The sequence below is a fragment of the Staurois parvus genome, unplaced genomic scaffold, assembly GCF_062004578.1.
Source record: "Staurois parvus isolate SC_StPar_1 unplaced genomic scaffold, SC_StPar_1.0 ptg001313l, whole genome shotgun sequence".
Lineage (NCBI taxonomy): Eukaryota > Metazoa > Chordata > Amphibia > Anura > Ranidae > Staurois > Staurois parvus.
In genome coordinates this window covers 546180-574142 of record NW_028319109.1, presented here as the reverse complement: position 1 = coordinate 574142, position 27963 = coordinate 546180, and the positions used below count along the sequence as shown (strand labels likewise).

The window sequence follows — 27963 nt, the reverse complement described above, 5'->3', positions numbered from 1 at the left end:
TACCACTTGGTACAGGAAGACCTTAGTAAATTGGATTGGACATCTAGAGGCTTTCACAATCTTGACCCAGTAGAAAGGCTGTCCCTCAAAGAAGGAGGCCCAAAATCTAATTATAAAAAAGAGTGATTAAAAAGGGCAATGGTGTCCTCCTCTCTGAAATAATGTACAAACAGGAAATTAGGAAGCAACTAGGCGACCAATCAATGTATGAAAGATTGGAGGTCAATCTGTTTCTCTGGTTGCATCTCTGAATTACAAATTATTCCTGGCGTATGATGCAGACTTAATCTCCAAGAAGAAATGGGGTTACTTAAAGCAGAGCTCCACCCAAAAGGGGAATTTCCGCTTTAAGAACTGCTCCCCCGCACCCCATTAAGGATTGGCACCTTTGGGGGGCAGGGAGGGAGCAGGTACACAAATTTGACAGGTACCCGGTCCGATCGCCTAGGTGATCGGAAACAGAAGGTGTCCTCCCTCCCTGCAGTCTTTTGGGAGACGTGACAGGTCCCAGAAGACTACAGGACCATTCATGAAGAGCAGCGCTACTCGCGCATGCACAGTGGATACCCAGTTGTGAAGCCGCAAAGCTATCACAGCTGGGTGCCCACACTGAAGATGCCGGCCTCCTAGAATACAGGATGGCCGGTGAAACGGGCTTCGGGGGACACACCACAGGACTGAGGGACAGGTAAGTGGCTGTTTTTTAAAAGTCAGCAGCTACAGTTTTTGTAGCTGTTAACTTTTATGTCTTGACAGGGTGAGTGGAACTCCGCTTTAAAGATTGAGAAGTATAATACCTCCACCCTACATGTGATCCCTAAAATACACAAATCTTTGCATAATCCACAAGCCACTGTAGCCAAAGTCTTCTGTCAGACTGTCGTCTGCTGTCCAAGGGTACACTTGCACAACATACCATCAGAGAGCTCTGTAGCTCTCGCCCAGCCGCATCTCTGCCCAGACCAGCCTGCTTACCTCAGCTGTCCACTCCTTGTGTGTTTTTTTCCCCAATAATAGCACCCACACTGTGACCAGAACCTTTCCTGGATGGAGGAGAAAATTTTTCCCTCGTGGCGCTGCTTGCGGTCTAGCGCTTCCTACCAGAGTTGCCATCGGATGGAATCATACCATGCCAGCAGAACCTGTCCTGGCACTGGTCTCCTATGCTGCATCTGAATCTCTCGCAGCCTTTTTCAGAATTCCTTTCATGGCTGCTGGTATCCATTCCTCTCCTCTTCTGCTAACCAGACCTGAGATCCTGGTGGTGGTTTGGATGTCCCAGACTGCAGGAAGCATCCCGCTGCTGCCAACCAAATGTGTCGGACCTCCTGCTACCCTGTTTAGGTGCTTCCATCAGATAAATAGATCCTTTTGTCACTGGGACACAGGACCAAGGTATTATAGCTGGGCATTGCACCCAAGGGCTAGACAACACTAGCTTAGGTGCAAACTGGAATCCCTTTATTGAACAGAAATACAGGTTTTTATACACTTCAGAAATAGGGGCAGCCCCCACATGAACAATAAAAACAGATATTACACATTAATCAACAGCCAGGCACCCAAGCCAGCCAGGAGCCCACCCCAGACAGCCCAGCACCTCCAACCCTGAATACACAAAGTGCACTACACATGCTATCTTTCAGGCGTTTGCCTTCACTTGTATAATTTGTCCACCATGAGACAAAACTCATACAATATTCCAACAGTCTGAAAAGGTGGAATGAATCTATCTTCATTGATTCTTGAGGGAGACTGTTGATAAATATTTCTGTCCCCAATGGAGGAACTTCTCCAACCCCTCCAACATAAAAATAATATTACACCTTTCCATCCACTGCAGAAGGGAAGCTGTATTGTCTTTACTCAGAGAGGCTTGGAAAAAGAAGCCTCCCACTCAGCATTCATCACGTTATTATCCATCATCACAGACTGATCTGCTCTCTCCATATGATCAGAGGCTGAACTTCTGAGTTCTTTTCCATGCTTTGACCAGGAGAAGTAGACAAAATCCCTGTCTCCTCCATGGGCCATAATCAGTGGGTAGAAGGCTAGCCCCTAATCCCCTCCAAAAGCCCCTGCCCTGGTTGGGTCTGTCACAGCGATAAACCTGATAGACTTGGAGTGAAGGTTTATTTGTCTTGAAAATCTTGAAACTCTGATCCCCAAGGCTATATCGATTTAAGAGATCTGAGAGGGGAGAGCTGTAGATGTGGAGATAAAGAGAGGTTCCCCACTTAAATAGGGATAAGATTGTCAACTTGATTGAGTTGGGATTTAAGCTGTTTAGGCCTCTATGGTCTTTTCTTTCTGTTTTACTTTTCTTCTCCCCTTGACTCACTGATCTGTAAGCAATATTGCAGGTTGAATGTTTAAGACTTTATGCTATGTAATCTTTTATGTTGTGTAATTTTCACCACCTGTGGGGTAAGGACTAGTTCACACTTACTATTATTATACCAGATTAAGAATGAAGTCAATCTTTGTTTATAAGGCTTCCGATGGGGTATAAAAGAAATAACGACTATGTGCCATTAAAACCCAGCTGCTCAAGAGCCATCTTGTCCTGAGGAAGCTCACGTGACTGGTGGGTGAAACTAGTTGATGTGATTACGTTATCATGCTTGTGCTCCGATCATGCCATGCAGCAGTCCCAACAAGCTGCCCCATACCACCGACTTGTCTGGTTAAACCAAGGCTGTACTTCACAGGTGGAATGAGTGGCAGCTACATACACCTGTCAGGAGACTAGAAGGCAGTGGCCCTGTTGAGAAGTTGGAATGAACGGCGGTGGTGAGGATATCCATTTATGGAAATTCACCCAGCACTGTACTGGTGGTATATGTGGGGAGCGGTGAGTTAAGAGCCTGGAGGCTGGACTGTCTGTCGAGGTTTTTACAGTGTTTACGGTTTACCTGCTACTCTGAAACTCACTGCTACCTGCTTCTCACTATTAACAAATTATCCCTGCCTTGCCACCTGTTTGCTGCTTCTTTTGCTGACTGTCACTTGCCTGCTATCTATTGCCATCTTATGTGCATCTAGTTGTTAACCACTTGACATACTGTTGATCAGCATCCTCAACTTCTTCCATCTATGCTTCAGTAATTAACAGCACTACACGATACTGGACAACTTGTTGTCCATTACTAATGAGAAGTATTGAGCTTACAAAGCACCCTCATTTATGATTTCTCATAGCGGCATTTCATTGTAATTGGAGTATACTGTGCTCTATTTATATAGAGACATTTTATGTATAGATGTTGGCGTGATCGTGAACCCGGGCATTGTTTAATAAGTGACAATGTTGTGTTTTGTTTTAATGGTGAGTGGTGGAGGTTACTATGCCATTAACATTTTTTACTTTTTTGTACTTAAATACATTTTTGCAATTAAGAGGTAGTGAGACTGCGGTTTGTCCTTTTATGGAACGACTTTATACAGTGGACCTACAGTCATGGCCAAAAATATTGGCACCCCTGCATTTCTGTCAGATAATGCACCATAAAACTGTTGCAATTACAAATGATTAGGCATTCTTATGTGCATATCTTTTGTTTGTATTGGTATGACCCAAAAAAGTGGAGAAACAAAATGCCAAATCTGAAACATTCTACACAAAACCCCAAAAATGGACTGGACAAAATTATTGGCACCCTCAATTTAATATTTGGTAGCACACCCGTTGAAAAAAATAACAAATCAATCGCTTCCTGTAACCATCGCTTCCTGTAACTATCAATGAGTTTCTTACACCTCTCTACTGGAATTTTGCACCACGCTTCTTTTGCCAACTGCTCCAGGTCTCTCATATTGGAAGGTTTCCTTTTTGCAACTGCTGTTTTGAGATCTCTCCACAGGTGCTCTATGGGATTGAGATCTGGACTTTGTTCAGCACTTTGTCTGAAACCATTTCTGGGTGCTTGTTGATGTGTGCTTTGGGTAATTGTCCTGCTGTAAGACCCATGACCACTGACAGAGACCCAACTTTCTGACACTGGGCCCTATATTGAATTCTTTGGTAGTCTTCATATTTCACAAAGCAATGCACACAGTCAAGACATCCAATGCCCGAAGCAGCAAAGCAACCCCAAAACATCAGTGAACATCTACCATGTTTGACTGTAGAGACTGTATTCTTTTTTATAAAGGCCTCATTGCTTTTTCTGATAACAGTTGTAAATTTGTTTTTTCTGTCCACAGCACATTCTCTCAAACGGATTTTGGCTTTCTCAGGTAACTTTTGGCAAACTCTAATCTGGCTTTTTTCCTGTTTGTGTCAGCAGTGGGGTTCTCCTACCATAGCGTCCCTTTTTATTGAGATGGTAATGTATAGTGCAAGCTGACACAGTTGTACCCTGTGCCTGAAGGTCAGCTTGAATTTGTCTGGAAGTTGATCGAGGTTCTTTAGCCACCATTTGAACAATCCTTTGTAGCAATCTTTAACCGGTTCCCGTCCGGCCTATGGCACAAAGGTTGCTGGCCGAACAGCTCGTCCCTCCAGGAGGACGCCATATGGAATCCTCCTGGTCACGCCCCCAGAGCACGCCCCAATGAAATTGGCTGTTTACCCTGCAATCAGCTATGTCCTATCACAGCCAATCACAAGTATAAACAAACAGTGGTAACTTGCTGTTACCGCTTCTCCTCCTCACACTGTGTGAGGAGAAGGGGAACGATGAGTTACAGCTATCAGTATTGTGCACCAGACTGCCGATTGCCTTCACATTGTCCTGAATACCTGTCACAGCTGCCCATCAGTGTACCTGTCACAGCTGCCCATCAGTGTACCTGTCACAGCTGCCCATCAGTATACCTGTCACAGCTGCCCATCAACCTACCTGTAGCCAGCCCATCAACCTAGCTGTCACCAGCCCATCAACCTACCTGTTGCCAGCCCATCAGTGTACCTGTCCGCAGCCCATCCAGCCCATCAGTGTACCTGTCGCCAGGCCATCAGCATTCCTGGAACCTGTTGCCAGGCCATCAGCATTCTTGGAACCTGTTGCCAGTCAGTCAGTATACCTGTCATACAGCCCATCATGTACCTGTCAGCAAAGCCCATCAGTGTACCTGTCAGTACATCCCATCAACATACCTGTCAACATCAGTGTACCTGTCAGCAGAGCCCATCAGTGTACCTGTCAGCAGAGCCCATCAGTGTACCTGTCCAGCAGCCCATCAGTGTATCTGTCCAGCAGCCCATCAGTGTACCTGTCAGCACATCCATAAGGGAAGCTTATCAGTGTACATGTCAGCGCATACACCTGTGCAGCCTGTCAGTGTACACGTCATCAGCGCAGCATAATCAGAGTACCCATAACAGAGCTACCATCACTGCCGTCCATCAGCAGTGTACCCATCACAGATGCCTGACATACAGCCAAGATGTCAAAAAAATATTACTCTAGTGAGGAGGCTTTCCAAATCCTCAGCATGACGGATGAGAGCAGCGGGGAGCTTTCACCGTCCGATTCTGATTTGGATTACGAGATTACGAGCCAATAGAAAGCAGTGGACTGGTGACCGAATTGGAAGAGGAAGCAGTCCCTCCTAAAAGAGTAATATGCTCTGAAGACCAGGCAACCACAAGCAGCGCCAACATACCAATGTCATTACACCCAAATGGTCAGTCAGCAAACACCAACGGAGCTAGACCCCAGGATGACAGGCCCAGTACCAGCACTGGAATATCACACCAGACCCCAAGAGTCAGGGCCCAAACATACCTCCCAGACGCTCTGGCAAACCCTCTGTGGCTGCCTTCCAGCTCAGGATCAGCTACAATCCACCCTTTTACCGCACAACCAGACATGCAGCCCAACACAAAACATTTTTCCCCAGTTGATTTTTTAAATTTATTTTTCCCTGATAATTTCCCTCAATTAATTGTAGATCAGACTATCTTATTTGCCCAACAATATATCACAGACAACCCCAATTCATGCTATGCCCATCAATTTGAGTGGAGACAGCTAAGAGTAGAGGAGTTTAAATTGTTTTTGGGCCTTACGATCAACATGGGGCTTACAAAACAAAATGAATATTGGTCCACCCACACCATCAATCACATTCCCATTTTTTCATCTGTAATGTCCAGGTCACGTTATGACATGATAATGCTCTTCCTGCATTTCAGTGATAATTCCCAGTGCCCTCCCCGAGATCAGCCAGGCTATGACAAACTGTATAAAATTTGGCCGCTAATTCATATTTTTTCTAAAATATTTTTTGAACTTTATGTACCTGACCAAAGTATCTGTGTAGATGAATCTCTTGTCCACTTTACTGGCAGGCTGGGATTTGTCATGGAAATTTTGTATTATTGGTCGAACTTTAAATGTGTCATATATTCGTGTTATTCATATGTCTCTCGTGTGGCTTAATTAAAGCTCTGAAGGCTGCAATTGGGCCATGCGCATGTACAATGTATGTATTACAGTACTCAGCTTGGTAATGGATGAGATGGCAGATCTGCGCTTATAGACCGGCGTGTATACCACCACGGCATTCCATGCGAATGCTGCTGTCAGTAGACCGTGGGCCTGTATCCGCATATCAGCAGCATGGTACCACGTGGGCTTCATAACGCAATGCGCAAGCGGTGTGAACTCCGTGTGTAGGCTTATGCATATCTTACAACCCATTACTAATCTGAACTGTATCTCGGATGGATGTGTTTTAATAAAGATCGTATCGGGCCCATCCAGGTACAGACTGATATTTTTAGGGAGCGCTTGTGCAGAGAATTTTGCATACCAATAGAAGCTAGTAGGACAGGAAATATGACCTCAGATGGCTCATAGGGGGGAAGGGGAGGAAGTCTGCTGACCTCAGAAGACTCATGGGGGAGGACCAGTGATAGATAATAGCAAAGGCTATGCTCCAATTGGAATGTACATCCTCTGTATAGGCAATCCCCATTGCATTGTTCGGTGGGAGGGATTGACTTTATTCATGTGGGGGGCATGTGTGTATTTTTAATAAAACAGAGAGCTGGGTCTAAAATCAGCCCTTATGTGGATTGCAACCAGCCTTAGAGTGTCGTGTGATCATTCTAGGGTAACGGAGCTCCAATCACCCACAAATTCAACAGAACCAAAGTATTTGGATGGGCAGGAATCGTGTAGTTTGGCTGCAGTCGTGGTAAGCGAGATTCGCACAGCTTTATGGGGGATTTCTGCGCATCCAACTGCGAGTACTCACGGTAAGGAGAAATTCGTTAAAGCGAATTTCCAAGACAGTTTGGCGAGCCTGGTGGATACTAACGCGTATTATTGCATAGCTAACAAAGAACGGGGGGGAAATGAACTATCATGAACTAGCAAAAAGTATGCCGGCACATTTCAGGTCTCTCTGCCATTAAGAGGATCGCTTTTTGCGTGTTCGTGTGGCTGATTTCGCTCTCTGTTAGCTAACAAGAAATACCGCTTAACAAGGACCTCGTTTTTTGTCCTAAACTCTTGATTTGTGGGTGAAAGACAAGGGTTTGTCTCTGCGGAGAGCAGCAGAGGGGTGGGTTTTGGTTGGCTGGATTTGGTCAAGTTTAAAAATCTTCCAACCAAAAATTAAACGGGTATATGTTTTAGTGGGTAAAAGTTGTTGCATAGTGTTAGGTAAGTATTTGTGGGCTGTAGGTACTGTGGTGATTGCTCTACCCCCCTCCACGTGAGGTAATTATTACAGTGCTGAAAGGCTTAGGTTAATTGTTAACTGTTGTAAGATCTGTGTTATGTGGTCTGTACAATGTTTTGTGGTACTACTGCTCCCAGCAAGCATGCAGCAGGGGGTCCTTTCTGTTACATGTGCATGTTAGTGTGATATGTTGGTGTTTTATGTCCGTTCTGTGATTGTGCCCAAATTGTGTTGTATGTGTACTTCATATTGTTGTGTAATTGTCCAGTGTATGTTCTGTCTAAAAGTCTGTTTTATGTAAGAGGCAATTTTGAGGCTAGAGTCTGCCGTGTGTTTCCCTGTGGGGGGTCATTTTCTTGACTAAACCACATGGACTCCTTTTGTTTGGTGGCCATTTTGTTGGCTACCAAATGTGCAGTAATCTCTATGCAATGTGCATGAAGTTTCCTATATGCATTTGACCCATATTGTGTTTTTAATCCAAATTTTTTACAGTTTCATTTGTTTGCTTTTAGCTTTAAATTTGCGTATTGCCAGCCAATTTAAAGTGTATTAAGCGAGTTTTCCCTTCACGTGTTCCACATTTAGTGAGCGCGGTGTAGTCTGGGTTTTTGCACATAGATTTCTTGTATAGTGATTATGTTTATCTTGTGTTTTTCCTGTTAAAAGTAGTTCCTTATTGTAAAGCGGGTTTGTTTTAAGCTGCTGTGTCGCGTGTTTCACGTCCAGCAAACTTTTTGTGTAAACGGTTCTAGGTGGTTGCAGTAAAGATTGCGTGTATAACGTGGATCGTTTAGCGGTGCTGATAGGAGTGATTTTTGCGTCAGCAACAAGGTTACTTTTGGCGCAGTTTTTCGGTTTACCTCTGTGTAATTGTTTTACTGTGAAACGTCCCGTGTTTTTCATAAGGATCCACTTTGTCCTTTTTAACAGTTTTTCAGGTTGAAAAAGGGTTTTTCTGTGTGTATTAGGAAAGTTTTTTTCTTTACACAAATTTCCTAAAGGTCAGTTAGCAGGTTTCTGCCCAACCAGTGACCCCTAAGTAACATCCAAGAACCCCTCTTTTTGTTTTGACTTGTGTTAGCTACTGTGTGCAGGGAGAGAAAAGCCACTTTCATCATTGTGCGGTGTGGCCTGCCAAACACAGTGGGTGATGAGAACCACATAAATTACGCTGTGCGAGTGGGCGGTCCAGGTAAGTATAACACTTAGCCTGGTTACCACAAACACTTCGGGTGGTCAGGATCACACAAATTGCGCTGTGGGAGTGGGAGGTGTGCTCTCAGTCTGACCGCCACTTGATGCGCTTCGGGTGATCGATAAGTATCACATAAATTACGCTGTGCTGGGAAAGTGGTGGAATCAGGCCTCTCGGTAGGATCCCACCGAGTGCTCCAGGGGGTAAACAGGTACCCGGACGCGGGATATATACCAGTGACTAGTCACGATGGGCAGTAGTCAGTCCATGAAGAGAGAGGGGGAACCAGCCCTCTTCAGGGTAAGGACAGCTGCACAACTGATGAAGGTGAGTTTGGGGGGGAAGTCTACAGAACCCCTCAAAAGGTGGAATAAATGGTCGAAGGGTACCAGATGGGAAATTCCCCGGGAAGGTACATTTGACGCATGGAGGTGGGAAAAATTCATCTCTGAATTTGAACCACGGATGCAGGCGTCAGAACTAGAGATCGCACAGCTATGGCTTCACAGGTCAATCCGATTAGGGAAGCAGGGCATACATAAACTGGTGTCTGTCCGGAAGAACCAGGTGATGTATACCTGGCCTCCAGAGGGAATAAAACAGGAGGATCCAGTGTCAGAGGTGGAGGAAGCTCTTTCAGGGCTGACTCTACTAAGGCAGGCAGGATCAGGGTCTGCTGGGGTCCCCCAACAACCAACAGTGGCTGAGATAAGTATAACTGCACCTGTCTCTTCTGTTAGTGACGTCACTCTTGACATACCTTCTGTGTCTTCTGTCTCTATGCCTCAGCCTCTGCCTCTACCTCTCCCTTCTCCCTGCTTCACCCCAGCTCCTTCTGTTTCCAACTATGAAGCCTACTCAACAACCGATTTGCAGACTATCTGTGAATCAAGGGGAATAGACACCCGGTTAAAAAACAGGGCGGATTGCATCAAAGCGCTACGAACCACTGATCAGACCCCTGCCCCCCAGCTATACCCTGATCTGAGGGACCTCAAACCTGAAGGTGCAGTAAGCGAGGTGGTTAATCTAAGCCCACCGATGATGCTGGGTCAACCCTTGCACTCTTCCCGGACCGAGGCCTATCCAGTCAGGGTGCAGCAATTTGAAGGTCCTCCCAATGCACGGGGGGAACGGACTTTAGGGGAACGGGTAGTTTGGCATGTCCCCTTCACCCCGGCAGAGATCCGCACTATTCTGGCTGAGCTCCCGGACTATCGAGTCAATCCGAGAGGATTTGCTCGAATGTTTGGACAAAACCAGTTCAGCTATGGTATGAGCGGGTCAGATTGTGCACAGATCCTACGGGCAAAGGTGGGCATGGAAGTGGCCAGTACAGTGATTGCAGGGTGCTCTATAACCACGCATGAGGAGATGACTTCAGGGGGCAAAGAGTTCTGTACACAGCTAAAGGCAAAGCTTCCAGAAATGTATGGTGCTACCTCTACTACGGACATGATGAAGCTCACCCAGGGTCCTAATGAGGAAAGCGCCTGCTTCTGGCGCCGTCTCAAGCAGACGGCACTGGATGCGGATCTGGAAGTTGGACCTGATGCTCCAACTGAAGGGGTAAAGGTGACCGCGACGCACATTCTGTTGCGGGCCAAATTTTTGGAAGGCATCGATACTAAAATTCGGGAAAGGCTGGTTCTGGCCCGACCCGAATATAATGAGATGTCTATCCCTGCTATCCTTTCCACTCTTGCGGCAATAGAGAGGGAAATGGATAGAAGAAAACAAGACAAGGCCAAAGTTCTTATGTCCCAGACCCCACACGAAAAACCAAGGGATCTGGGTCACAGGAAGAATAGGCCCCCACCCAGGTGCTTCCAGTGCCACCAAACGGGGCACATGAGGAGGAGCTGTCCCCAATTACCTAAAGGTCGGTGGCAGTTCATTCCTGATGAGTCCTCCGCCCCTATGACCACCATGGTAAGTAACTCCTATGAATTCTCATAGGAAGTTGACAAATCGGTGTCGGCCCAGATCCATCTTTTTCTAGAGGAATTAAAATATCCCCTCCCTTGCCTCACCGACACCAGTGCAGCAAGAACGGTCCTGCGAAAACAGGACATCCAAGGCAAGGTACCCCTCTCAGGGGAAAACCCTCCTAACCCCTACTAACCTCACTATCAAACGATGCACTATTCTTAACCCAGCTTCTCTTCTTCCTGTGTTGGAAGATGAGAAGGGGGGGAGGACAGCAATGACAGTGCTGAATTTTGCAACACGACTAACAATACTAACACCTCTTCTGCTAACATGTCTTCTTTGTCCACTACTAATCTCTCTTCCAAAGGACACGACTGCATCTCTTTGGTGGAACTGGAGTCAGCGGCGACACACCCCATATCACCCCGAGAGTAGCGGTAAGGTTGAACGTCTTCCGATACCCAAAAACCTTGGCCTGAGTGTCTCCCCATTGCCCCCTATTCCATCCGGAATGCCCCTCGGCAACCACATGGGCTGTCACCCTACGAGGTGTTGTTTGGGGGACCTCCCAAAACAGGGTTGTACTTTCCTCAACAGTTGTCGTCTTTGCATTCACAGCTTACAGGTTATGTGCAATCTCTGCAACGGGAGCTGCAGAAGATACACCATCGGGTTCGCGAATCGCTCCCCGATCCAAATACAATAACAGGTGTTCTTTCTATTGAGCCAGGTGATTGGGTCGTCCTAAAGAAACATCAAAGAACCGGACTCGAGCCACGGTTCACCGGACCATACCAAGTCCAGCTGACGACACCTACCTCACTCAAGCTCGAGGGACGAGACAACTGGGTGCACGCAAGCCACTGCAAGAAGCTTCTCAGCTACACCAGAGAATGAGGGGTGTCATTTTCCTTTTTCTTTTTGTTTGTATGTCTTACATGTGTGTGAACGGAGGAAAAGATGGCAGATACCCCAACCTTTTATTTAAAATGCACCTGCGTTTAGCCAGAACCGCCAACAAAACCAACTGTTGGGTATGCTCTAAGCCCCCACCCAGTCATCACATGTCCGCAATGGCCGCTGTTCATGCCCTATATGACATCCGCGTCGGCATGAAAAAGCAAGGGACCCCTGGTCAGCCCCCACGTAGACATTTGTCGGTAGAACTTAATGACACATTTTTAGCAGGTAACATCAGTTTCAGCACCAATATTAGCTCTAGCTCCTGTAGGGCCCTCACCAGTCCATTATGGGTAACTGGGCAGCTAGGCAGCCCTCAGGTGTGCTTTAACATCAGCTTTGGCACAAGTAACAAGTTTGTTGGGACTACCACCTGTGAGGGAGGTATAACTGTCAATCTGACTAACCAGACTTCCCTTCTGAGTAACCACACTGACCGACCAGACCACGTGTGTTGGAAGGACGGATGTGATGTGCAGACTGAGGGAGCAATCCCCCAGTCTGTGCAACTGTTGCTCAGTGCCAGAGGCCGAACGAGGAACTCCTCCTGTTCTGCTCTGACAGGTCCATACTATTTTCTGTGTGGTTCGGCAGCCTATAGAACATTCCCCCAGAACGCGAAAGGTTCGTGTGCCCTCATAAAGCTAGTCCCCGCATCCTATGTAGTGATGGACCATGAAGAGTTGATGGTCCACAAGAAGGTAAGGATGGCAGGGAGAGTTCGCAGGGAACTGTTCTCTGAGGGCGACCAGGCATGGGCTTGGTTCCCCTCATGGACAGGATGGGGAATAGAACTTATGAAGCGCCTGAACAATTTTTCTGTCATCGTGGATAGTATGTTTAACGAGACCGTAGAGGCTGTCAGAGAAATTGCCCAAGAACAACGGCAGATGGGAATTTTAGTGCTTCAGGAGAAGATGGCCCTTGATTATCTTTTAGCCGCCAAAGGGGGGTTCTGTGAGTTCATCGGAGAGGATTGTTGTACTTGGATAGAAGACACCGATGACAAGGTCCAGGCCCATATGGACAAAGTTAGTGAACTACAGGGAAAAGCTAGAGCTATAGCTAGTGAGGGTTGGAATCCGTTCAAGGGTTTGGGAGGATTGGGAGATTTCCTGTTCTCCATCGGATCTTGGTTGAAGGAAGTGGGAGTGTATATCCTGATGCTTCTCTTTTTCATCTGCCTTTTATATGCCGCGGTGAGATGTTCCTGTTGCCTCATCGACCGTGTAAGCCAAGCTCGGGCAGACGACCACATCTCCATGCCCGCTCCGGGGATCCCACTCCAACCACTGATCGGGGGAAGACCTCACCAACCAACCACCTTCTCTACAGATTACGTCCTGGCTTCCCTCTAATTTATCTCTCTGAAGACCACATTCTCCAAGACCTTCAAGCAAGCTTCAAGCCTCATCATTGTTTGTGTCTGCGATTTGGAAAACTGTCTGGGTCGAGACCAGCCTTGTGTGGCCCCGTCTGCAGGGGCAATTTGAGAATCTGCTGCTGGATCTCCCCAGACCACCGTGGGATCACAAGCTTTATTCATACCACAAGTCTGTTTGTGGTTTTTGCAAGAGCCTTCCTGTAGTGAAGGTTCCAACGCTCTTGAGGATCATCGCTTCAATCAAGCCTGTTTGCGTCGAGTCTGCGTCGGGTCTTGTTGTTTCAGGTACCCCGTGGAGCTTTATTCTCAGGGACAACTACAGGAACTCTTTGAAGTTTGAGACTACACCCATCAAGCTGAAGAAGATCAAGAAGGGACACGAGGAGAATATGATAAAACAGGAGGGAATGTCATGGAAATTTTGTATTATTGGTCGAACTTTAAATGTGTCATATATTCGTGTTATTCATATGTCTCTCGTGTGGCTTAATTAAAGCTCTGAAGGCTGCAATTGGGCCATGCGCATGTACAATGTATGTATTACAGTACTCAGCTTGGTAATGGATGAGATGGCAGATCTGCGCTTATAGACCGGCGTGTATACCACCACGGCATTCCATGCGAATGCTGCTGTCAGTAGACCGTGGGCCTGTATCCGCATATCAGCAGCATGGTACCACGTGGGCTTCATAACGCAATGCGCAAGCGGTGTGAACTCCGTGTGTAGGCTTATGCATATCTTACAACCCATTACTAATCTGAACTGTATCTCGGATGGATGTGTTTTAATAAAGATCGTATCGGGCCCATCCAGGTACAGACTGATATTTTTAGGGAGCGCTTGTGCAGAGAATTTTGCATACCAATAGAAGCTAGTAGGACAGGAAATATGACCTCAGATGGCTCATAGGGGGGAAGGGGAGGAAGTCTGCTGACCTCAGAAGACTCATGGGGGAGGACCAGTGATAGATAATAGCAAAGGCTATGCTCCAATTGGAATGTACATCCTCTGTATAGGCAATCCCCATTGCATTGTTCGGTGGGAGGGATTGACTTTATTCATGTGGGGGGCATGTGTGTATTTTTAATAAAACAGAGAGCTGGGTCTAAAATCAGCCCTTATGTGGATTGCAACCAGCCTTAGAGTGTCGTGTGATCATTCTAGGGTAACGGAGCTCCAATCACCCACAAATTCAACAGAACCAAAGTATTTGGATGGGCAGGAATCGTGTAGTTTGGCTGCAGTCGTGGTAAGCGAGATTCGCACAGCTTTATGGGGGATTTCTGCGCATCCAACTGTGAGTACTCACGGTAAGGAGAAATTCGTTAAAGCGAATTTCCAAGACAGATTCAAGCAATATATTTCCAGTAAAAGGGCCAGGTATGGACTGAAGCTCAACAAGCTCTGTGAAAGTGCCACGGAATATGTGCATGCCTTTCGTGTGTATGAAGGCAAAGACTCCAAGCTCCAGACCCCGGGGGGCCCAACCTACATTGGCACAAGTGGAAAAATCGGAACCTGGCCTTTCTACTTTTCCAAAAGGGGTATCACATCTACCTACACAATTATTACACAAGCCTGCCCCTTTTCTGCCACCTGTATCTTGAGAAAATGATGGCCTGCGGTACCACTCAAACAAACACGAAGGGCTTCCCACAAAATTTAGTGAACACAATTCTACAAAGAGGGGAATCTGCAAGTCTGAGGAACGAGGAAGCGTTGACCGTGAAGTGGAGTGATAGGAGAGATGTTTATGCCCTGTCCACTATCCATAATGACACCATGGTGGAAATTCATAGAAGACAGGATCCCATCCAAAAGCCAGAGTGTATCCACAATTATAATCAATCCATGGGGGGGGGGGGGGTGGATTTAAACGATCAGATGCTGCAGCCATACTTATCAACAAGGAAATCCCTCTACTGGCAGAAAAAAGTTGCAATATACTTTTTCCACATGGCCATTTACAATGCAAAAATAACCTATCAAAAATCAATGAAAAGACCTACCACCTTCCTCAGATTTATAGAAGATGTCATCACTGCCCTAATCTATGAGCAAGGATCTCCACCACAAACCAATTTGCACCAATTGTGTTAGCAGACTTCATGAACACCATTTCCCTGAGAGTATTCCACCATCAGAAACAGGAAGGTGACACAAAAAAATGTAAGGTATGCAACAGAGGAGAGACACCAGTTTTCATTGTCCTCAATGTCCCTCCCAACCAGGCCTATGCATCGGAGACTGCTTCAGACGTTATCACACGTTAGTAAGATATTAGTTCCCCTTATTTTTAACAGCCTGCAATTTCCCCATTTTTATTATCTGTGCTGATCTTTTGCCTGCTACCTTGATTGACCATGCCTCTGCCTTCCACCTTAACTGACCCTGGCCTGTTTACCGACAATGCCTCTGCTTGCTGTCGGAATTACTTCTAAACCACTTTTCTGCCTTCCACCGGAACTGACCATGGCCTGTTTATCAACTATGCTTCTGCCTGCCATCTGGATTATCAACCACATTTATGCCTTCTTCCTGGACTGACCTCTGCCTGTTAAATCGACAATGTTTTTTGCCTGCTGCTTGGATTGATCTTTTGCCCTGCTACTGCAGTAGTGGGATTCAAAATAACACAGGGGCCTCACATATCTGAGTGGAACAAGGTCTGTTTGTCCGGAGGCTTCAAACAGATTGGGTGGGACGAAGCCTCTACCTCTGTGCCCCGGTCCTACCTGACCAAGGCCCTAAGCCTGATGTTCCTGCCTGCTGCCTTGACCAATACTTTGTTATGATCATATCTCTGCCTGCATTGACCCAGGACATTTTATGGACCAAGTTCTTGCCTGTTGCCTGGACCAATACTTTGGCTGTGCTGACCAGATCTCCTCTTGCTACCTGTACTGACCCAAGACTTTTTCGGATCATGTTTCTGCCTGCTGCCTGGACCAATACTTTGGCTGTGCTAATCATTTCTCTGCTTGCTGCCTGTACTGACCTAGGACTTCTTATGGACCATGTTCCTGCCTGTTGCCTGGATCAACACTTTGGCTTTGCTGACCATATCTCCTTTTGCTACCTGTACTGACCCAAGACTTTTTCAGACCATGTTCCTGCTGCTGCCTGGACCAATACTTTGGCTGTGCTGACCATATCTCTGCCTGCAGTCTGTACTGACCCTGGACTTTTTATGGACCATGTTTCTGCCTTCTGCCTGGATCTCAGCTTGCTGCCTGTTCTAACCCTGGCTTGTTTATCCACCATATTCCTGCCTGCTGCCTGAATGAATCCTGTGGCTGTTGCTGTCAGGAATGGACTTGCCAGTGGTGGTGGGACTCACCTGCCTTGTGGGCTGCAGTACCAGGGCTGGCCAGCAGGTGCTCTCAGCAACCAGAGGCTCACTCCTGCAATGAGCCATCACCTAAAGCTGATTACAACAGGTGTATTTAAGGAATGGCCAGGTCTGTGATCAGGGCCTTGGTGTATGTTTCCCATGGGCCCCTGTACCTGCATCCTGTCTGCTTTCTGCCGGATCCAGATTCTGCTTCGATCCCTGACTCTGCATGAACTCCGCCTGTCCTGATCTCGGCTATTCCTGACTACTCTTCCGCCTGCTCCTTGTGCCCTGCCTGCCTGTTTGCTACCGACCCGGCCTGCCCAACTACGCTTAGTATTGTTTCTATTGTTATCTGTTGGAGGTTTGGGTTGGTTTGTTTGCACTGTGTTGTTGTTTAGTCTTGCACTGCGTCTATGTTTTGTTTAGTCTTAATAAATTGTCTTATTCACACTATACCTGAAGTCTGCGTTTCCCTGTGTCAGTTCACACATTTTTGGTCATACCCGGATCCCTAACAGTTGCCTGCTGTCAGGGCAGGAGCCGAGGAACGGACAGGCAGGCCTAACAATGTAACGCACTGGCTGACGACAACCACCACCCACAGACCGAAGTCCCTCAGGGCGCGGAGTCTAAGTCCCAGGCTGCCCTTCACCAGGGCCCCTGATGGTGGGGATGGACTTGACGCAGCCAGGAACCAGGTCGCGGCCCCCGAGACACCTCAGCTGCGGTAATGGCCGCCGCCAATGGCGTGTAGCTGGTGGAAGAGACAAAAGAGTAGTCAGACAGGCCGGGGTCAACAACAACAGGACAAAACAGTACAGGACAGCAGACGAGAATCACAGGTCACGAGCCGGGTTCAGCAACAGAGGGTCAGATCAAAGGAGAATAGAAAGAATAGTCAAGTCACAAGCCGAATCAGATACCAGGAGAGTCACGAGAGTCAGAACAGAGTAATAACAACACAAAGACACAAGACACAAGTGCAAAGAGCATGTGCGGGCCACAGGCTTATATGTCATCAGCCACGCCCCTCTGGGGGATGGACCTCAGAGACCTGAAGGCATAAAAGGATTCCCACCATGCACAGCAGAATCCAAGATGGACGCCAGCACATGGAGTAACATAACCTCAGGGAAAAGGTAGGACCTTGACAGTACCTCCTCCTCAAGGGCCCCTCCCCCTCCGCGGCTCAACAAAAGGTTTCTGAGGAAAGCGGGTATGAAAAGCGCAGGAGCATGGACATCCGTGGAAGAAACCCAGGAACGCTCCTCAGGACCATAACCGCGCCAATGAACCAGGAACTGTAATCGACCATGCACCAATCGAGAGTCCAGGATCCGGCTCACCTCATACTCCTCATGACTGTCAACCCGGACAGGACGGGGCCGAGGCAGAGAGGTAGTGAAGCGATTGCAGATCAGAGGTTTCAACAGGGAAACATGAAAGATATTGGAGATCTGCATCCCAGAAGGAAGGGCAAGGGCATAGGCCACCGGATTCACTTTGCGGAGAATGCGGAAAGGACCGACAAAACAGGGAGCTAGTTTGGGTGTGGGCACCCAAAGATTGAGGTTGCGAGTAGACAACCACACCCGATCGCCGACCTGGTATGAAGGAGCGGGCAACCGTCTGCGATCAGCCTGGAACTTCTGGCGCTGAGCTGAGTCCCTCAAGGCCCTCTGGATCTGCCCCCATGAAGAACGCAGTGCAGCAAGATGGTCCTCCACAGCCGGAATGTCCTGTGGTGAGAACCTCTCAGGTAATACCGCGGGTTGGAACCCATAGTTGGCCATGAAGGGAGACATCCCGGAGGAGGAGTTGACCGCCAAGTTCCTGGCAAACTCTGCCCAAGGCAGGAGATCGGCCCAATCGTCCTGATCGTCTGAAATATAGCACCGAAGGAATTGTTCTAAGGCCTGATTGGAACGCTCCGCAGCCCCATTGGACTGCGGGTGGTAGGCTGAGGAAAAGGAGAGACTAATACCCAACTGGGAGCAGAAGGCGCGCCAGAATCTGGACACGAACTGACTCCTGCGGTCCGAGACAATCACCTTAGGCAACCCATGCAGGCGAAAAATCTCCCTGGAAAAGACCGTGGCCAGTTCTTGCGCTGTTGGTAATTTCCTGAGTGGAATGCAATGGCACATCTTGGAAAACCGCTCGACGATCATGAGGATGACCGTATGACCCCGAGAAACCGGGAGGTCTACAATAAAGTCCATACCTAGGTGTGACCAAGGACGCTCCCCATTGGGAATGGGCTGCAGAAGACCCAAAGGGAGATGCCGTGGAGACTTATTCTGGGCACAGATCGAACATGCCGCTACATAAGAGGCAATGTCGGCACGGAGGGTTGGCCACCAGAATAAGCAAGAGACGACCCAACACAGCTGGTTCTTCCCCGGATGCCCGGCAGTTTTGGCGTTATGGTAGGTACGCAGCAGGCGGGTGCGCAATCCCTCGGGTACAAAACATCTACCCTCCGGCTTCCCGGGAGGAGCATCAGATTGAGCCGCCAAAATCTGCTCCCCAAGAGGAGAGGTCAGACTGGTGCGAATGGCAGCCAGGATCTGATCTGGAGGAATAACTGAGATTGGCTCAGAGTCTTCCCTTGACAACTCAGAGTATTGCCGTGATAACGCGTCAGCCCTGACATTCTTGGAACCAGGCAAATATGAAACCACATAGTTGAAGCGTGACAAGAACAGAGCCCATCTGGCCTGGCGGGGTGTCAATCTTTTGGCCTCCGAAAGATAAGTCAGGTTCTTATGATCGGTAAGAATGAGGACCGGAACCGCGGAGCCCTCGAGCAGGTGCCTCCATTCCTTGAGAGCCAGAATGATTGCCAACAACTCCCTATCTCCAATCTGGTAGTTGCACTCTGCAGAAGAAAGCTTCCTGGAGTAGAACCCACAGGGAAGTAGGGGTCCATCGGGCGACCGACGTTGAGACAGGAGAGCGCCTACTCCCGTCTCGGATGCATCAACCTCAAGGACGAAGGGCAATCCAGGATTGGGATGAGACAGTATCGGAGCCGACGCGAAGGCGGATTTCAGAGCCTCGAAAGCTACGATGGCCTCGGATGGCCACTCGTGAGGATTACTGCCCTTCTTGGTTAGGTCTGAGAGAGGCTTTGCCAGCGTGGAGAAGTTCCTGATGAACTTCCGATAGTAGTTGGCAAAACCCAAAAAGCGCTGAATGGGCCGAAGACCATTGGGACGAGGCCACTGCAGAACCGCCGAAACCTTCTGAGGGTCCATGGAGAATCCCACCGCAGAAATGATGTAGCCTAAAAAGGCAACTTGGGATCGATGGAATTCGCACTTCTCAAGTTTACAAAAAAGTTTGTTCTCACGTAATCGTTGCAGCACCTGCTTGACATCCTGGATATGGGACTCCATGGAGGCAGAGTAAACCAGGATGTCATCCAAGTAAACTACCACGCACTGCTGCAACAAGTCACGAAGGACATCATTTATGAATTCCTGAAAAACTGCGGGCGCGTTACACAACCCGAAGGGCATCACCAGGTATTCGTAGTGACTGGTTCTGGTGTTAAACGCGGTCTTCAACTCATCCCCCTGTTTGATCCGTACGAGGTTGTATGCCGCCCTAAGGTCAAGTTTGGTAAAGACTGTTGCCCCCTTAAGGCGGTCGAACAACTCAGTAATCAAGGGAATCGGGTAGGCATTCTTAGTGGTGATTCGATTAAGACCCCTATAATCGATACAGGGCCTCAATTCACCACCCTTCTTCTTTACAAAGAAAAAGCCCGCTCCTGCTGGGGAAGTAGACTTAGGAATGTGCCCCCGGGAAAGCGCATCCGCAACGTACTCCTCCATGGCCTTATTCTCCGCAACCGAGAGAGGATACACCCTGCCACGCGGAGGAGTGGCACCGGGTTGCAAGGATATGGCGCAGTCGTAAGGACGATGAGCAGGTAAGGCCCCAGCGCGTACCTTATCAAACACGTCCTGGTACTCCCCATTATCAGTGGGCAACGCAGAGTCCGAGGAGGCACACAGCACCTTAACCGGCCCACGGATGCACCCGGCCCCACACTGTGGAGACCACGAGAGAATCTCGGCTGTTTGCCAATTGAAGGTTGGATTGTGCATCTGGAGCCAGGGATACCCCAAAACCACCGAATAGTGCGGAGAAGAAATCACCTGGAAACAGGCCAACTCCCTGTGAACAGCCCCAATAGCTACTTCAACTGGCATAGTCTCGTGGGTAACCTGCGGTGGTTGCAGGGGCCTGCCATCTATCGCCTCGAGAACCAATGGGGTAACTCGAGCCTGCAGGGGAATGGAGTGCTGGGCAGCAAACGAGCTGTCCATAAACAACCCGCCGGCCCCAGAATCTACCAACGCCTGGGCCGTCACCGAGCCCTCCGCCCAAGAGAGGACAACGGTGATCAGTGGTTTATCTTTGTGGAACGCCGGGGACGAGGAGACTCCACCCAAGATCTGTCCCCGACAGGATCTCAGGTGCGAGCATTTCCCGGACGGACAGGACTGCCGAAAGTGCCCACCAAGACCACAGTACAGGCAGCGACCCTCCCGACGCCGAGCGGCCCGCTCTCCCTCGGAAAGGCGAGCAAACCCCAGCTGCATGGGCTCACCACCAGACAATCTATCCCCAGGAGGCGTGAGAGCAGAGGGAGGAACGGGTGGGACAGAAAACGCAGGTGCCAGTCGATTGGAAGGCCTCCGCAGGCGTTCCTTGAGTGAAGGCCTCTCCCTGAGCCTGGTGTCAATCAGGATCAGGAAAGAGATGAGCTCCTCCAACACCACAGGCAGTTCCTTAGCTGCAATCTTGTCCTTCAATGTGTCAGAAAGACCATGGGAAAACGCAGCCACCAGAGCCTCATTGTTCCAACCGACCTCTGCCGCCAGGGTACGAAACTCTATGGCGTACTCGGCCATGGTCCGTGAACCCTGATGCATGGTCATGAGCAGCTTGGCTGCCGAGGCGGAACGAGCCGGTACGTCGAATACCCTACGGAAGGCATCAACAAAACCAGAAAAATCTTGAATCACCGGGTCGTTCCTCTCCCATAAGGGATTAGCCCAGGCCAAGGCCTTGTCTGAGAGTAGTGAAATTAGGAACCCAACCTTTGACCTCTCAGACGGAAAGGCGTGGGGTATTAATTCAAAATAAATACCCACCTGGTTGAGGAACCCACGACACTGACTCGGCTCACCCCCAAAGAGCTGTGGAAGAGGGGCAGAACCAGTCATACCTCTGGGTGCCGCTGATGCAGCCGCCGAGGTGGTGGACGCAATAGGCGGAGAAGCAGCGGAAGAGACCACCGGAGTGACTACCGGCCTAATAGTACCAGGAGCAAGGTGTGCAGTGCGTGCAAGCAGAGTTTGCAACGCCTGAGCGAACTGATCCAACAGGTGATCCTGTTGATCGAGTCTGGCGACTAGCATTGGGAGCCAAGGCGTACCTGCACCGTCAGGGTTCATGGCACTTGTGTAATGTCAAGGCAGGAGCCGAGGAACGGACAGGCAGGCCTAACAATCTAATGCACTGGCTGACGACAACCACCACCCACAGACCGAAGTCCCTCAGGGCGCGGAGTCTAAGTCCCAGGCTGCCCTTCACCAGGGCCCCTGATGGTGGGGATGGACTTGACGCAGCCAGGAACCAGGTCGCGGCCCCCGAGACACCTCAGCTGCGGTAATGGCCGCCGCCAATGGCGTGTAGCTGGTGGAAGAGACAAAAGAGTAGTCAGACAGGCCGGGGTCAACAACAACAGGACAAAACAGTACAGGACAGCAGACGAGAATCACAGGTCACGAGCCGGGTTCAGCAACAGAGGGTCAGATCAAAGGAGAATACAAAGAATAGTCAAGTCACAAGCCGAATCAGATACCAGGAGAGTCACGAGAGTCAGAACAGAGTAATAGCAACACAAAGACATAAGACACAAGTGCAAAGAGCATGTGCGGGCCACAGGATTATATGTCATCAGCCACGCCCCTCTGGGGGATGGACCTCAGAGACCTGAAGGCATAAAAGGATTCCCACCATGCACAGCAGAATCCAAGATGGACGCCAGCACATGGAGTAACATAACCTCAGGGAAAAGGTAGGACCTTGACACCTGCTTCCTGGTCCAATGCTCTCCTAAAACCACAGGTAATCTTTTGCATATCCTTTCTTCAGCTAGGCTGTGAAAAAGTCTCACATGTGGTATTGTCATGTTCAGGAGGAGTCACAAAATGTATTTTCATTGTATAGAAGAAATGTCCTATAAATTGACAACTTTGTGTAAAAAAAATATTTTTTCATTTTCTTTCCACATTTTCCAAAAACGTGTGGAAACAAATTACATGTTCAAAAGACTCACTATGCCTCAAAGAATATATTTTGGAGTGTTTTCTTTCCAAAATGTGGTAATTTTGTTTGTTTTTCCATTATCCTGTTGCCTTCAAAACTGTGATAGCTAGTCAGAAAATTAGATGTGTAATTGATTCCCCTTTTATGCTCCTAGTATGCGTGAAGGTGCTACTTGGATGTTGGGTCTCTTTATGTGGCCAAGCTGCGGAAAATTCTCACACATGTGGTATCGCCATACTTAGAAGGAGTAGCAGAATGCATTTTGGGGCATAATTCTTGGTACGTACATGCTGTGTGTTAGAAATATCTTATAAATTGTGAAAAAATATAGTTTTCATTTTTCTTTCCACATTTTCTAAAAGCTTTTGGAAAAAAATAACATGTTCAAAAGACTAATTATGCCTGATAGAATATACCTTGGGATGTTTGCTTTCCAACATGGGGTCATTTTGTGGGTGTTTCCATCGTCCTGGTGCTCCAGGGCCTTCAAAACTGTGATAGGTAGTCAGGAAATTAGATGTGTAATTTATACCCCATTTATGTTCCTAGAATGCTTGAAGGTGCTACTTGGATGCTGGGTCTCTGTATCTGGCCAGGCTGTGGCAAATCTCACACATGTGGTATTGCCATACTCAGAAAGAGTAGCAGAATGCATTTTGGGGCACAATTCTTGGTATGTACATGCTGTGTGTTAGAAATATCTTATAAATTGACAACTTTGTGTGAAAAAAAAGAGTTTTCATTTTTCTTTCCACATTTTACAAAATTACAACTTAAAAAAATTCACTATGTCTTTTACTAAATACTTTGGACTGTCTATTTTCCAAAAAGCTGTCTTTTGGGGGCTATTTGGCAGTGAACAATGGACAACCCCCCACCCCACCTATACATGTCTCCACAATATCAGGACAGACCACCCTGTACCCCTAACAGGCACAGGGTGGGTTACACATAAGAGGAATCTGGGGAGCTGATACAGGGGTCCCCCCACCCACAAAAGTCACTCCCGTCACACTCACCATGTCTTTTACTAAATACTTTGGACTGTCTATTTTCCAAAAAGGGGTCCTTTGGGGTCTATTTGTACTTTCCTAGCATGTTAGGGCCTCAAGAAATGAAATAGGTCATTGGTGTTTCAGGTGTGATAAATTTGCAATGATTGGTGCCATAGCTTGTAGACTCTATATCTTTCACACAGACTAGATAATATACACTGATTTGGGTTTGTTTTAACAAAGTTATGTAGCAGTATACAGTTTTGCCTACATTTATGAAGAAAAATTACTTATTTGCTAAATTTTATATTAAAAACAAAGAAAACCTTATTATTTTCTAAATTTTCGGTCTTTTTTTGTTTATAGTGCAAAACATAAAAAATCCAGGGGTGATTAATTACCACCAAAGGAAAGCTCTATTTGTGGGAAAAAAATGATACAAATTTCATATGGGTACAATGTTGCATGACCGTGCAATTGTCATTCAAAGTGAAACAGCACTAAAAGGTGAAAATTGGCCTGGGCAGGAAGGGGGTAAAAGTGCCCTGTATGGAAGTGGTTAATCAAGTTTTCTCTTTCATCCACGTCCAGGGAGATTAGCTACAGTGCCAGGGGCTGTAAACTTCTTGACAATGTTGTGCACAGTGGATACAGGAGCATTAGGATCTCTGGAGATGGACTTGTAACCTTGATATTGTCCATGTTTTTCCACAATTGTTCTCAAATCCTCAGACAATTCTTTGCTGCTCTTTCACTTCTCCATGCGGCACACAGAGACACACAACAAAAAGTTTGAGTCAGTTTTTCACTATTTTAACTAGATGCTGGTATGATTTCTATATTGTCAGCACCTGTTAATTAATACAGGTGAGTGTAATTACAAATTACAGGAGCATCACAGATTTGTTACAATTTTGAGAAGGTGCCAATAATTTTATCCAGTCCATTTTTGCGGTTTTGCGTGGAATGTGTCAGATTTGGCTTTTTGTTTCTCCACTTTCTTGTATCATACCAACAATAACAAAAGAAATAAACATGAGAATTCTTAAACATTTGTAATTGCAACAATTTTCTGTGTGAAGTAGTGCATTATCTGACAGAAATACAGGGGTCCCAATATTTTTAGCCATGCCTGTAGGTCCCTGGTTGGTATATGTATGGTGGTGTTCTTGGAACAAAAACCATGCACAATAAGAGTGAGTCAGTACCCCTTATTTTTCTGGACAACAGCTTTAAGCACTTTGTTTAAGGTTGAAGTAAAACCCTTGAAACTGCTTCGCTGCAGGGGCAAGTGTTATGACACCTTAGTCCAGAAGGCATGAGAGGGCTTGATAGAGATCTGATTCTGTGGGAAGACAAAAGAAAGCTCTGAAAAGAGAAAGCAAGGGCAGGATATGAAACTTGAGTTTGAAGGCCTGGGACACAACCAGCTGCATCCAAGCAGCTGTAATGGGGAGAAGTTTTTGGCAGAGTTGGAGTGCCAGGCTCTGCAGGTGGATGGGGAGCCACGCTTTGGGGATCTTGACATTGAAGTCAAAGGAGAGAAAAATGAAAGGGAAGCTTCTTCAGAGAGGAAAATGACTTTGCAATCTTATCCTTAGACTTTTCCACTGGAGAAGAAGTGTACGCTTACCAACATTTTTTTTTAACTCATTTTTATTGAGTATGTGCACATAAATGTACATTCACACAGAAATATTCTGTATATGTAAATAAAATACTTGAAATACTTAAGAAATTTGGCAAGAAAAAGATGGCATGATGCCTTTTAACATATAACCAAACTGTAAATAATACAATAGTTCAACCCCTAGAGAAAAAGGGTCATTGTTGTGCTCCAGCGCTGTCAGGTGCGGAACATCCATGTCTGTAAGCAGCCCCCTTTCTGGAAGTTTTTAATTATCACCAGGTTGCATTGTCTCAATAAATCTTTCATATGTCATTCATCTCTTGGGCTCTGTTTATGACATTCTTGCACCTGGAACAACGCTCCTTGCTGATCATTTTAGTACTTTTCCATTTAGTTCATGTAGTATCTGCGAGCTGCCTTCCCCGTGGTGTTAAACTATTGTTTATCATCTGTTTGAGCACACAGTTTTGTAGCAAGCGTACACACAGAGATGGACGCGATTCAACCATTTTGGCTTCAACCTCCATCTTGGCAAATGGGGTTAACCGTCCTGACAAACATATTTCCCCCTCATTCTCCCCCCTCCCTCTCTGAGAGTCACAGCAACATTTGGCCAGTGTGTGTTAAAAGTGTCACAGGCCAGAGCCCAGCAGAGAGCCACGAAGTCCCTCCCTGTCCAAAGAACCTGTGCAATTTAACACCTCGTAAAAAGATAGCGCAGCCTTCCCAGCAGTTCAAAAGACATTGAACCAGATAACATTTTTAAAAATCCATTTTTCCCCTATGTCTCATATCTTGGAATATGAAAGACTTACATAAAAACCAAGCATATCGTCAGATTGGCCAAGAGGAGCCGAACAGTTTGATAGGTCACTCTCCTTGTCTCAAATACATAGGAAAGCAGAAAAATAGATCTCGTGAACCATTCAGTGTAGAATTTCATAATTCAAAAGACATTGAACCAGATAACATTTTTAAAAATCCATTTTTCCCCTATGTCTCATATCTTGGAATATGAAAGACTTACATAAAAACCAAGCATATCGTCAGATTGGCCAAGAGGAGCCGAACAGTTTGATAGGTCACCCTCCTTGTCTCGAATACATAGGAAAGCAGAAAAATAGATCTTGTGAACCATTCAGTGTAGAATTTCATAATTCAAAAGACATTGAACCAGATAACATTTTTAAAAATCCATTTTTCCCCTATGTCTCATATCTTGGAATATGAAAGACTTACATAAAAACCAAGCATATCATCAGATTGGCCAAGAGGAGGCGAACAGTTTGATAGGTCACTCTCCTTGTCTCGAATACATAGGAAAGCAGAAAAATAGATCTCGTGAACCATTCAGTGTAGAATTTCATAAATCATATCTAATCAATCCTCGGACGTGTCTGCATAAAATTCTACCCGCGGGTGGAGTGTCACTAGTGCATATGAAGAGTTATGAGCCAAAATATGAACTACACAAGATTTTGGCTCTAGTTTCGGTCTACGCCCAGACCTTCCCGCCCTAAACGGGGCATTGGTCCTTGACTTCAGAGACACCCCCTGCTAGGGAACTAAAAATTGGGTTGTCAGGCCTAAGAAAAGTTAAGTTGAAGAATTCTCCCGTTGACCATCGAAACAGAGGGAGATCAAAGCACCCTTCTGCTCTGAAACTTGATCTGCTTAAATCCAAGGCTTAATGGCAAGTACTTTAACCCTTTAACCTCCTTCTGTTATCTCTTTGCTGTGCTGTTGTTCTCTGTATATTTATATATATATATTGGTTACATCTTTTTCTGTAAATATTTTTATTGTACCGTTTGACCTTTTAGTAATAAATCTTTCCTTCTGAAAGTGTTGAACTGTTTCTATAGCCCTTTATTGCAATTTACAAATTCCTGCCTCTAAAAAGAGCGCTACTGTATTTGTTTAACCCTCTGTATAACCGGCCTGCGATGACTGTGTTATACAGACGATTATCTCAACCATTATAGTGTTATAGCTGATATTGCTGTGTTTCCTCTTTCTCTGTACAAAAAGGAGGTGGTGGCAGTGTGAAGGGTTAATTGCATAATTAACCTGACCCAGTAACAATCGCTCAGGCTGCCGGTACATTGATTGTGGTCCAATTAGCTGGAAAATCGTTGTGCAGGGTGCAGCTGGGTGTGGCCTTGTTACGCACGTGACTAAGCAGTTTTAGATTGGCTAGTCCTTCGATCACGAGTTTGGTGAGCAGGGCTGGGGTCTGACGCTGCGTTCATCACATATTGGTGACAGCGATCGTGGGATCGTCACATATTGGTGGCAGCGATCTTGGGTCCGTCACAAGTTTCTCTGTTTTTTTTCATTGTGCTCACCTATGTTCTCAGCATAATAAGCTCTCCATCACGGGGAAGTCCTCACTGAGCGGAGGCTGACGGCATCTGTGTATGCCGGATGAGGCTGGGTTCGTCTTTGATACTGAGAACACTGTTTGTGCTGGTGTCGGCTGGGACACCTTGTTTGTGAGTGCAATGGTATATATTGTTTTAATAAAAATGTTTAAA

The 27963-nt window shown here is 47.0% G+C and overlaps 2 protein-coding genes across 4 annotated transcripts in view; one reads left to right on the top strand and one right to left on the bottom strand.

The window, feature by feature from the left end:
• CCDC40 (coiled-coil domain 40 molecular ruler complex subunit) overlaps positions 1-27963 on the bottom strand; it is a 571335-nt gene that overhangs the window by 113221 nt on the left and 430151 nt on the right. The window lies entirely within an intron of this gene.
• Positions 8180-14249, top strand: LOC149437116 (uncharacterized). The gene is made up of 2 exons (XM_089661109.1): positions 8180-11205; positions 11499-14249. Exon 1 carries the CDS (start codon positions 9086-9088, stop codon positions 10793-10795), a length of 1710 nt encoding a protein of 569 aa, XP_089517235.1. The 5' UTR covers positions 8180-9085; the 3' UTR covers positions 10796-11205; positions 11499-14249.